Source organism: Phalangium opilio, unplaced genomic scaffold (genome assembly GCF_054372755.1).
Source record: "Phalangium opilio isolate 3A_F unplaced genomic scaffold, DU_Popi_V2 ptg000217l_1, whole genome shotgun sequence".
In the NCBI taxonomy this organism is placed as follows: Eukaryota; Metazoa; Arthropoda; class Arachnida; order Opiliones; family Phalangiidae; genus Phalangium; species Phalangium opilio.
Window position 1 is genome coordinate 13020111 of NW_028324218.1, and position 13409 is coordinate 13033519.

Below are 13409 nucleotides of genomic sequence, written 5' to 3' on the forward strand. Positions count from 1 at the left end.
GCCAAAAGTCGAGAGTCATCAGAGTTTCGCCGTAGTTGACCGTTCTATTGGCGTAGCTATACTGGGCCTGTTTACTCCCTTAAAATAGGTCTTGTGTTAATTCGCGGTTACCGTCGTCTGCTATTGTGTATGCTAGAACTTCCTCGATTTGTGTTTGTAGTCAGGACAGAGTAGCTGGTAATGTTTTAAAAGGTATTTGAAGGTATAATATGGATTTAAGTAAGTTTATCGAAGCAATAGAAGAGCACATGAAGCTAGATACGTTTAAAACAAATCTCGGTAATTTAGCTATAGCGCGAACAGCTTGAGTCGTGATGCGCGTGATCGAGTGGGCTATGGTTAAACCAAGGAGCATAAATGTCTGAACTACTTTCAGTCGCGAGTTTGCAAGTCCATCAGTCACTAGTAAACTAAATAGTTATTGGCGAAACTTTGATGTCCGCGTTTTTTAACACAGGCTCTATGGCCATTGTCATACTTTCCCTCTCATCCACATTTGGTTTTACCAAAAGTGTATAGATATAAAAACCAAAAGTACACTTCATTAACAATTCCCTGCCTTTGGCGGTAGACGACATGTAAACTGAAAAGCAAACTACGCTCCTTTCAAACCCCTGCACGAATTAACCAATCAGAGAAGAGCTCTTTGACGTCATGGGTTTATAGAAAGTATACATGATGCTGGCGATCCAATCGTTAATTTTTGATACTAGAGCTAGCATCCGCTACTTTATGAGCCTATTCACGGCTTGTTCCCTGCGCCACTGTCGGGAAGGTAATCATACGCAGAGGGGGGTCGACACTATTCTGGGATAAAGCAGCTGGGCTTCTCATTTTACACGGTGCCAGCAAGTTTCAACAAAGTGTACTTTTGTTTTTATATCTATATACTTTTGGTTTTACTGTTGGTCGTCATCTAACTATTAACTTTTTAACTATTCAACTTCAAGGCTTACACTCTCTTTTACCTCCATATTGATTTTGAGTTTCAAAATTTTCAGATTACTTCACCTTGTTTCGCGATGTACGTATTAATCGACGAAAATAATGTTCTCACTTCGAGGAAGGCTTTCGTCTCCTATCAGTTGGTACGATTATTATCAACGTCAATGTTTACGTTTCCGGATTTAGTAAACACCCTAGTTTTGGTAAGAACGCGGTCAGGGAGGGTCAAAAGACAAATCTAATGTTTGCTTCCTCAACTAAATATATTGTTTATCGGGAATCAAAGATTTGAAAGCTTCTGGATTTATGAAAAATTTAAGTTATTTGGAGTGTTTTGATTTTTAATTTGGTATATAATTTTGAATATTATCAATTATATGATAATATTATGTGAAAATTTCGGTTTACCACCTTATTATAGTAGTAGTATTTGATGCAGTCGAGCTCTCATACAATCTCAGATTTAGGTACGTCATTTGAAAAAAAAATCTTTTTCAAACAAACATCAGTAAGCGCAAAATACATTTTCCCAATAAAGAGGTATTGGTTTTAGATAAAGAATCGTAAGAGATTGTCACTTTGACCTTCTCTTTAGGTCCCAAAATGACGCAAATCCACTAAGTGATTCTTTACAGACACATGTCTCGGTAAGAAGAATAGCAAACTTGTTGAGTCGTCGGGAAAACAAGCTTTACGTGGAGCAGATGGCTAACGACGCACAATTTGGTATGTCAATAAAATAGAGGCTTTTAAAAACGAGATGGGTCTCTTACTGTTTCTGGCAGCTATTTCCACGCAAGCAGATAAATTTAAGCTGAAACATTATTGTTATTAAAAGGTAGAAGCGCGAATTTTAGCGCGGAGAAAGCGACAATGGAAGGAACTTCTTCAGAACTTGACCCACCAATCCGGAACATTAGTCGAAACAGAATAATAATAATTTGAGCTCGGCATTTTCTATCCATTATCCACAAATTGGTGGATCACCGATTATTTATAAACAAATTCGTGGATATAATACGATTTAACATAGAAGTTCTGTGGATAATTAAAAATATCGTGTATAATGGATAGTTAATTATCTACCAATAGGGAGCTAGCAGTTCTAACCCCGAAACCTCACACCCTTCTATCTATTCCTGGAGTTTCATCCCCCTAACGGTTGGAAACAGTATTCTACGAGCAAAAATGCTAACCAGAGAGGGGCTGCGTGACGTCAGACTATCTCTTCCCCCTAGCCAACAAGTTCAGCAAGACCAAACACTTTATATATTCACCTATTCTCAGTGATAGCTTCATTACGCAGATAAAAAGGAATTCTGGCTTATCACGATAATCAATGTTTGAACGAAACCCCGTAAAGACTCCCTTTTAAAAATCGTATTTGTAAAATACACCAATCAACATGTCGTTCTCAAAGAGGAAAACCTGAAGTCGCTTTTATATTCTTTCCAAATATTTCTAACCTATCACTATCCGTCATATTTGACCAATGTTAACATCAATTTATTTCTATGAAAATTTCAGCAATTGAGATTCAGAAGGGAACGTTTCACTGGAACGTGGAAGACGAAGATATGGCGTCTCTTCAGGACATCAATTTGAAAGTGTCCCGCGGCTCCTTGGTGGCCGTGGTGGGTCCGGTGGGTTGTGGCAAGTCTTCTCTCTTGTCCGCTTTGGTTTCCGAGATGCAGAAGACGGAGGGGGAGGTGAGAGTGGCCGGGAGAGTGGGATACGTTACTCAACAACCCTGGATCCAGAACGCCTCACTGAGGGAGAATATTCTCTTCGTCGACGAAATGGACCAGGAAAGATACAACAACGTTATACGCGCATGCGCCCTACAACCGGACCTCGACCAGCTATCCGCTGACGACGAAACTGAGATCGGTGAAAGGGTACGTATTAATATTATAATCTGTCTCTTTGAAGGAAAGGACCAGCACTTTTGCATGTTAATTTTAAATATATATTTTAAAAATATGATATTCTAAAATTTGCAAGTAGTTTGTGTTTTTGAATTAGCTTTAGTTAATTATAAGTTTAAAACCAAATTAGAAATGGAAAGATATGAGGCGCCATTGTGGATATATTTTCCAACACTATTTAACCAAGTATTTTGCTCTTAATAATAGCAAAAGCGGATTATGCTTCACACAAATGGTACGTAAGCCCCACTTCTCCATAGCTTTGGCCATGGATTTCATGACATTCCCGAAGTAAAAACTAAGCTTACCTAAAAACTACACCTAGCCAAGGCTTAGTGTAGTTTTCGAGTCTACTATTATTCGCACAGCTATTTTTCTCTTGCAATTAAAAAAATTCTTATAATATTTAGTTGAAGACTTATTAAGTGACTCGGAAATGTTCGGAATTTGAACTTTAAAACGTTGAATATATTATAAAAACTACCGAACGATACCGCAAATTTGCCTTCCGAGCTTCCCGGTTAGGTCGACGGCGAGGTCGAGTCGAGGTCCCATGCAAGAAAATAGTAATAGCCGTCGTCGATTTTTCTGGCATTAAAGAGGTTATCTACGGTTAGGGGGCTCATGATTGGTTAAAAGCTTTTTTGTTCGTCTGCTTAATTTTACTTCGGGAATGTCATGAAATCTATGGGCAAAGCTATAGAAAAGTGGGCCTTACGTGAAGCATAATCCGCTTTTGATAATAGTAGACTCGAAAACTACACTAAGCCTTGGCTAGGTATCAGCGTTATCCCGATTCCCGAGCCGCCGGAGGCTGGGTTCGCCCTAGCCGCGAGAACAGAAAAAATTCCTCGTATATAAACAGATCAATGCCGACTAAATTTATAAAGGCCCATCGTGAGTAGGGGACCGGACCTTTTATCGGCCGCCTCTCCCAGGAGCTAGGTGGCACTTTCTGTTGTATAAATATTTGAATGAATTTAAAGTTCGCGCCAAAGATATTTTGGCGCCAAAATGCATGATACCTAAAATATCGGTTTTTGCTAGCATATTTTTTAAAATTAAGAGGCAATACGACTAAATGATGATAAGAAAAAAATTTTTACCCTAGAATTTAACATATATCATTACAAAAATTATAATATCTTATTAATGACCAGAATTAACATTTTGTAACAAAGCGGTATTTTCGCAATGAAAAATATCACACTCTTCCCCTTTAGTCTACATTCATTTTAACTTTTTAAATCCCGTCCCTAATTATGTTTCATAATATGAGAAACCAGAGGTGGATTAGGGGAAGTTATGAACGAGCCATAGGGCTCACTGTGGGGGCATTTTATTTACGAGAGAGAGGAAGAGGAACGGCTGGGTGGGTTAAAATTCCTCCCCTCTATCAACGGAGTAAGATTAAGGTCTCTACCTGGTCGATGTTAAGAGAAGTAACACGGGAAATTGAGAAAATGGCCTCCGAAGTTAAGCTTGAAAACTCTTCTTGACCTATTATGAGTATTAACAGCTCTAAAAGTTATGAAGAAGTATCAACTCAATGTAATTACCTCTCCGTGTGACGTAGTCCAGGAGAGGTTCTGTAACGGCCGTGTCTGTCTGTCTGTGTGTGTGTGTGTGTCTGTCTGTGTGTCTGTCTGTGTGTCTGTCTGTCCGTTGTTACACCCACGTGACCGCGTTCGCAGTTTGCGTATCGGAGCAAACGTGTTCCCAATTTCCGGACCGCATTGACAGTTCACAGAAATTTGGAAAATTGTATTTCTCTCCTTTGGCTAATCTATACTTGAGTTCTCACACCACCATGTTTGGTCTTCGTCCATCCCAAATGAACACCGGTCTGGTACTTTTCTGGCTTCCACCACCACCATCTTCTATTCTTTGTCAATCCCACATTGACACCAGTCTGCACTTACACTGGCTTCTAACACAAAGTCCATTCCTATTTGGGGGTCAATGTTTGGGGGCCCGTACCTCCGAAACTAAGCGTTGTAGACCCCATGTTCTTTGACACTTTTCACTCAGTTTGACCCAAAGAACACACCCTTTAATTTATGACATGCTTATCAGAAACACCCTGTATCACTAGAAGTATATTTATTATAGCGGGATAGCGAGAGTACGTAAACGATGTGGCTTAATGTACCTTAGTAGTAACATTATGTCGGTACTCAAACAGTGGCGTGGGCTGGCGTGAGGAATTGGCGTGAACTGATAGGGGAGAATTGGCGTGAAGCGGCGTGAGGAATTGGCGTGAACTGATAGGGGAGAATTGACGTGAAATGTCGTGATGTCAGACTTGGCGTGAACTGAAAGGGCAGATTGGCGTGTAATCTCATGACGACGTTTAATCTCACGTCGAACACTTGAGATAAATACCCGGGTTCTGAGCGTCATGGTAAATTTCCGCTACGTCGTTGATTGAGAAAATACACCCATCATATCTTGGATGTTCTTCTCGCGATAAGATCCTATAAAAGACGCAGTAGTTTAAAAGATAAGTCATTTTACGGCTCTTCAAGCTTTTCACTCCGGCTTACGATATCCACGTGTCATCACTTAGAAATGGACTTAGTTAAATTGTAAGTATACTCCTAACAAAATAGTTAGCCCTTGTATGTCCATTTGTATCCAGACTTATAATTAGAGTATTCGGCTAATTTTTTACTCCATCAGGGACGAATCAAAAGCGTTCTCCGAAACTGACAATACGCCGGACACGCCTTCCTGTCCTATCTGTTGTAGTGAGGATGGTAGAGTGAATTCACCCATTACTTTAGAAGCCCCCGTTAGACGAAACAACTTAAGACTAATTGAAAATTTTGGTGCTATCGGATGGGATAAAGATTACGGAAAATCCGAAAGGACTACAGATCCCGAAACGGGGGATTTACTAATAAACCCCTCACCGAATGAAGTCTATAATGTAGACGATGGTGAAGGTTATATATGGCAATACGTTAATGGCCCTAATATAAATTTTGGTTTGAAACACTTAGCGATGTACAGATTACTAACTTCTACAGTACAATTACCCGCAGGGTCATTAATTGACATGTTTGCTAGACAGTTTCCGTGTATCATAAATAAGAAGACCCATCAATTCAAATTGGAAGAATTTGCGGGAGATACTATCCTCGTATTTCCCGTACACCTCAAACCACACAAAATGTACGGAATGCCAAACCCAAATATTTGCCATTTAGGGAGTTGTCATCCCCGCAATGAGGAGGAATGCAAATTTCGCACCTTTTATTACGGTGGATACGAATTTCATTGTCCATACCAGTACATAAGAGTTCTGAACTTAGCTCTTCATATGTGTATGTTTATGGTATATAAAACTAACAAAACCGTAAGGAAAAATTATAGTGATGAAAACGACCTAGCTACGCATTATATATTCAAGGCCCTACAGATTTGCAGGTTAGCCGAGTGTCTGTGTGATAACACTCACAGTTTAATGTTTTACGAAGTTCATTATCACATGAGATCCAATGAAGCGAATAATTATTTCGCGAATAAGTATTTCGCAGACTTTCTTTAATTAATAAAACGTTTGTAAGTTCTACATTTTGTAGGCGAAGGATAATGTTAAATGCTAAACATTATTTGTAGAATCTCGAATAAAAAGAAAATGTTTGAATGATTTGGGCTTCTAATAATTTTACGTAGGTTTAATATAACTAATATTTAAAACCCTGTTCAAATATTTCTTATCTCAGTTCAAACATTCACGATTTCCCTTCAAAGTTTCACTATTTTTGTTCAACTATTTCCGTTCAAAGTTTCACTATTTATGTTCAAAGTTTCACTATTTATGTTCAAAGTTTCACTATTTATGTTCAAAGTTTCACTCTTTCTGTTCAAAGTTTCACTATTTATGTTCAAAGTTTCACTCTTTCTGTTCAAAGTATCACTCTTTCTGTTCAAAGTTTCATTCTTTTCTGTTCAAAGTTTCACTTTTTATGTTCAAAGTTTCACTCTTTCTGTTCAAAGTTTCACTCTTTCTGTTCAAAGTTTCACTCTTTCTGTTCAAAGTATCACTCTTTCTGTTCAAAGTTTCACTCTTTCTGTTCAAAGTTTCACTCTTTCTGTTCAAAGTTTCACTCTTTCTGTTCAAAGTTTCACTCTTTCTGTTCAAAGTTTCACTATTTATGTTCAAAGTTTCGCTATCTATGTTCAAAGTTTCACTCTTTTCGTTCAAAGTTTCACTATTTATGTTTTAAGTTTCTCTATTTATGTTTAAAGTTTCACTATTTATGTTCAAACTTCCCTATTTCTGTTCAATTTGCCATGCTTCTGTTCAGACATTTCTTATTTCTGCTGAAACGTTTTTTTTATTACTGTTCAAACTTTTGTTATTTCTGCTGATACGTTTTTTATTACTTTTCAAACTTTTGTTGTTTCTGCTGAAACGTATCAAACTTTTCTTATTTTGTTGCAAGTTTATTTATTCTTTTTCCCAAGCTTTTCATGTTCCTGTCCTAATTTATATTATTTCGGCGATTTAATTACTTTTTCCGAAATTCTACATCGCTTTACTAATTTCTATGGTTTTGAAATCGAATTTCAAAGTTCCATAACCAAAATTCCCATGTAATATAAATGCGATGAATACGGAAAACTAATTTTCAAGGTGAAAGATACGTAGTGTAAAACGGATGATTTCAAAGTTCAGACTAAATAACAGAAAATCAATGAAATACCATCTCCTTATTAACATTAATTTATGTTCCGATATTATTGCAGTTTTTCTAATATGTTTATAGGTATTTACGTAACAGAACACGTTTTCAAATGACTGAATTGCGGTTAAGTTTTCTTCACAAGAAACTAAAAAAGCGGTTGAAAGTGACATGAAGTGTCTATAATTCAATTAAAAGTATCGGTAAAACACTAAAAATTGGTTAAAGTTTCCCTAAATGTTTAGTAAACGTTTCGTTATTCGACTTAATTATATCCGATATTGTTAACAGATAATGAAGTTGAATGACGAAAAAGAGGTCGGAAGTGTTGTTAATCTACTAAAATTCGGATGAAACTGATGTGAAATGAAAGTATTCGATTGAAAGCAAACTAATACGGCTAAGAAAGTGGATCAAAGTTTTGTTAAACTACTAAAATGTGGTTCAAATCACATTCAAAGGAACTAAAAAGCAGTTGAACGTTCATGAAATGACAAAAGTACAGTTGTAAGTAATGTGTTTAATATTTTTATAAATTTTGCAAGGATGTAAATACTTCTCGCGTATCTCAACAGTGTGTGAAATTTGATCTCTAAATAGGTCAAAACTGTGAGAACCAATTGAAGTTAAGCCTTGTCCACGTGGTACCATGCCCTTAAGCCTTGCCTGCACGCTCTATAAATTATCACCCCTCTACGTACATTAACGTAATTTTTTTAAACCATAGAAAGATATCTAACCAGCTTTGATCAGATATTTTGCATAGGGGGTGAAAATGCTTCTTTTTGTTGAGCATCTTCCACCGAAACATAACTAATTTAAATGGTGTAGGTGTCCCAATGCTTATGAAGCCGACTGAGATGGACGGCTGATCTCGTCATATATAAGTTTAAATTTAAAAATAACAAAAATACGTGTGTTCATTAACATTAATTTATGTTTTGATATTATTTCAGTTTGGTTTCTAATATGTTTATAGGTATGCACGTAACAGAAAAAGTTTTCAAATGACTGAGTTGCGATTAAGATTTGTTCACAAGAAACTAAAAAAGAAGTTGAAATCAATTAATAGTATCGGCAAAACACTAAAAATTGGTTAACGTTTCGCTAAATGTTTAGTAAACGTTTCGTTATTCGACTTAAATATATCTGATATTGTTAATATATGACTATTATAAAACAGCTGATAATGAAGTTGAATGACGAAAAAGTGGTTGAAAGTGTTGTTAATAAAATTCGGATGAAAGTTATGCGAAATGAAAGTAAACTGATGTGAAATGAAAGAATTCGATTGAAAGCGAACTAATATGACTAAGAAAGTGGATCAAAAGTTTTGTTAAACTACTAAAATGTGGATCAAATCGCATTCAAAGGAACTAAAAATCAGTTGAACGTTCATGAAATGACAAAAGTACGATTGTAAGTATTGGCGAAACACCAAAAAATTGGTTTACGTTTCGTTAAATGACTAATAAAAACCATGCTATTCAACTAAAATGTGTTTAATATTGTTCACTATTACTGAAATAAAACCGATAATGAAGTTGTATGTCCAAAAAAGTGGCCGAAAGGAATGTTAATTTACTAAAATGTAGTTTAAAACGCTGTGAAACCAAAAATATCGATTGAAAGCAAACTAATATGACTAATAAAGTGGATAAAAGTGTTGTTAGTCTAATCAAAGGTTTTTGAAAACGTTGTCAAATGAATAAATTTCATCAAAAATTGTTGTGAAATGACTAACATAACAAATAACAGTTACGTCATATCTCTAAAATGCACTTGAAAGCGATATTAAACATCTTTAATGGGATTGAAATGGTTGTTAAGTGACTGTAAATGAAAACCCTTTCACGATCTTGTGAAGTGAATCCCTTGTTTTAGGGAATGTGACATGACAGGTTTATATCCCCCGGTGTGGTGTTTGAAACATGTACCCCGTGGAATAGGGGCAGAGTACCTCACTTTACATAGAATTTACCAAAGTTTCACATATTTTCCTTTGGAACAGAAAAACTACAATGCAAGAACAGGTGGACACGCGTAGTTTCAATAGAGGATGATATACCACAGCCAATGGATGGAAGTTGTTAAGGCTGTCAACCTCAAGACCAGGGGAGGGCCGCCACACGCGTATCTCTGTTTTCCCGGCGCGTGTTTTATTAGAGTGAAACTTTGAACAGAAAGAGTGAAACTTTGAACAGAAAGAGTGAAACTTTGAACAGAAAGAGTGAAACTTTGAACAGAAAGAGTGATACTTTGAACAGAAAGAGTGAAACTTTGAACAGAAAGAGTGAAACTTTGAACATAAAAAGTGAAACTTTGAACAGAAAAGAATGAAACTTTGAACAGAAAGAGTGATACTTTGAACAGAAAGAGTGAAACTTTGAACATAAATAGTGAAACTTTGAACAGAAAGAGTGAAACTTTGAACATAAATAGTGAAACTTTGAACATAAATAGTGAAACTTTGAACGGAAATATAGTTGAACAAAAATAGTGAAACTTTGAAGGGAAATCGTGAATGTTTGAACTGAGATAAGAAATATTTGAACAGGGTTTAAAATATTAGTTATTAAACCTACGTAAAATTATTAGAAGCCCATATCATTCAAACATTTCCTTTTTATTCGAGATTCTACAAATAATGTTTAGCATTTAACATTATCCTTCGCCTACAAAATGTAGAACTTACAAACGTTTTATTAATTAAAGAAAGTCTGCGAAATACTTATTCGCGAAATAATTATTCGCTTCATTGGATCTCATGTGATAATGAACTTCGTAAAACATTAAACTGTGAGTGTTATCACACAGACACTCGGCTAACCTGCAAATCTGTAGGGCCTTGAATATATAATGCATAGCTAGGTCGTTTTCATCACTATAATTTTTCCTTACGGTTTTGTTAGTTTTATATACCATAAACATACACATATGAAGAGCTAAGTTCAGAACTCTTATGTACTGGTATGGACAATGAAATTCGTATCCACCGTAATAAAAGGTGCGAAATTTGCATTCCTCCTCATTGCGGGGATGACAACTCCCTAAATGGCAAATATTTGGGTTTGGCATTCCGTACATTTTGTGTGGTTTGAGGTGTACGGGAAATACGAGGATAGTATCTCCCGCAAATTCTTCCAATTTGAATTGATGGGTCTTCTTATTTATGATACACGGAAACTGTCTAGCAAACATGTCAATTAATGACCCTGCGGGTAATTGTACTGTAGAAGTTAGTAATCTGTACATCGCTAAGTGTTTCAAACCAAAATTTATATTAGGGCCATTAACGTATTGCCATATATAACCTTCACCATCGTCTACATTATAGACTTCATTCGGTGAGGGGTTTATTAGTAAATCCCCCGTTTCGGGATCTGTAGTCCTTTCGATTTTCCGTAATCTTTATCCCATCCGATAGCACCAAAATTTTCAATTAGTCTTAAGTTGTTTCGTCTAACGGCGGCTTCTAAAGTAATGGGTGAATTCACTCTACCATCCTCACTACAACAGATAGGACAGGAAGGCGTGTCCGGCGTATTGTCAGTTTCGAAGAACGCTTTTGATTCGTCCCTGATGGAGTAAAAAATTAGCCGAATACTCTAATTATAAGTCTGGATACAAATGGACATACAAGGGTTAACTATTTTGTTAGGAGTATACTTACAATTTAACTAAGTCCATTTCTAAGTGATGACACGTGGATATCGTAAGCCGGAGTGAAAAGCTTGAAGAGCCGTAAAATGACTTATCTTTTAAACTACTGCGTCTTTTATAGGATCTTATCGCGAGAAGAACATCCAAGATATGATGGGTGTATTTTCTCAATCAACGACGTAGCGGAAATTTACCATGACGCTCAGAACCCGGGTATTTACCATGGCACCCTCAAACACGTTGACGAAAGATGATATGACGCTTCTTTAAGCCTAACATAAATAATTTCCCCTCCCACCACGTTGTCGAAAGTCAACATGGCGTTAAAAACCCCAACCCATGACAAGGCTTAGCGATGCGTTCAATTTTCATCTCCAATATCGGAGTTAATATGTCCTCGTATTTGCATTCTAAAACATTGCAGGTTGCGAAATTCATGGTTTCGCCTGTCCTCGTGAGGAATCAGGTACACTGTCGTATCCGAAAACTGCACTCTCTTTTTACCGTCTACTTTCATACATCCCGCCTACTTCGTTAATAATATGACATCTAGTTTTAAGCCTAACTTCCTGAACACGTGACATGGGTTTTAACCGCCATAATTCAATGGACATTTCACAAACACCCTGTAAATCATCTTGTTGTAATAGGTTTTAAGATACGAGTGTGAAAGACATTCTGGCTTTTAAGTTAATGATCTGTGAGTGTGTATGTTTGTGGTTTATGTGTGGAGGTTAGATGGACGTAAAGATATTTTTAGCTTGGTATGGTAGGACCTTAACGTACCCCAGCCATCTCGAACATTACCTTAGCGAGTTAGAATGCAGGAATGCTGTACTACATTAGCACATACGAAACTAGCACGCCCTCTCCATCCCCAACTAGACCGAGCTAATACGGAAATTTTACTTACGTGACTTGTCATTTTCCTAGTGGCGTCAATACCATATTAAGAGGGCAGTGTATATGAGGGTGGCCTGTACCTCTTGGGTGAAATTTATAGTTTAGCGTCTCTCTATTCAGCATGGGCTTTTTCCAACCGCTATCTCAAACCTGTGTTTTTTACACGACTAGCGCGGTACTCTCTCTCTAAGAACCATAAAAAAGCAAAAGAAACTAGTTTTTACCATGGTTTTTTAAGGGAGATTATAGAACGAAAACCTCGACGACAATCGAGGAGAAGTTTAGAATAGACTAAATATAATGCGCTGAACTCGAAAAACATGGCGTGGCACCGTTTCATTCATTGGTACATAGATGGCTGATTTTGTTAGTAATTAATGTGTTCGTTTACTAATTTTACGTGATAGGGTATCAACTTGAGTGGAGGTCAGAAACAAAGGGTCAACGTGGCCAGAGCCATTTATCGAGATGACGATGTTTATCTCTTTGATGATCCGTTGGCGGCGGTTGATTCGCACGTGGCCAAACATCTCTTCAACGAAGTCATTGGACCGAAAGGATTTCTTCGAAATAAAGTTAATAAAGCTCCTATATATCTTCTTTGAAAGCGCTTAGCATCCATTAATGAGTGGTCGTCGTATCGTTTCGTTTATATATATATAAATATATTACATATATATATAAATATATATATATATATATACTGGCTGATATATACGGGTCCTTCGAGTTTCCTGCCTTTCTACGACCAAATTTTTAAAATGGGAGAGTAGATATTTTTGTTCCCAGAAATGGCAGGCCTATGGCTTCAAGCGAATAAAGGCTAATTGGTTTATAACCCTTATGCCGCAAATAGGACCCTTCACCGTAGGTATTTTTGAGGTGCAGAAATGGCAACCCTACGGCTTCACGCGAATAAACAACAATGCGTTAATAAGCCTTCTGCTGTTAAAATCAGCGAGGAGCGTAAGTTTTTCTGCATTGTTGGTCTATCTAGCGTCATAAGTGAATCATATTACAGCTCCCTATAAGTACTGGACGTAGGTTATGCTTTTGTAAACAGCGTTTTCTTCCAAGACATCCAAGCCCGCCATCTATAGCCCAGTTTTACAAGTATAGTTTTCCCATTAACCCGGATCTTGAGTTAGGTTAACCTACGGAAGTTCCGGTTGATGATAATGTCTGTCAGACCACCGTCAGTGTCGTGATTAGTGTGAAGCTTGTTATCGCGTTATAATTTTGATTTAGAATGGCTTATGTTTCTTTGCTAATTAGA

The 13409-nt window shown here is 36.9% G+C and overlaps 2 protein-coding genes and 1 long non-coding RNA gene across 3 annotated transcripts in view; 2 read left to right on the top strand and 1 right to left on the bottom strand.

The window, feature by feature from the left end:
- LOC149616663 (uncharacterized) overlaps window positions 1–13409 on the bottom strand; it is a 49888-nt gene that overhangs the window by 26528 nt on the left and 9951 nt on the right. The gene's annotated exons all lie outside the window — the stretch shown is intronic.
- The window catches only part of LOC149616664 (uncharacterized), a 55296-nt gene that overhangs the window by 25115 nt on the left and 16772 nt on the right, over window positions 1–13409 (top strand). The window lies entirely within an intron of this gene.
- LOC149616666 (uncharacterized) lies at window positions 5417–9661 on the top strand. Its single transcript, XM_089857101.1, has 4 exons — window positions 5417–5461; window positions 5556–6305; window positions 9452–9468; window positions 9579–9661. Exons 1-4 carry the CDS (start codon window positions 5445–5447, stop codon window positions 9659–9661), a joined length of 867 nt encoding a protein of 288 aa, XP_089713227.1. The 5' UTR covers window positions 5417–5444.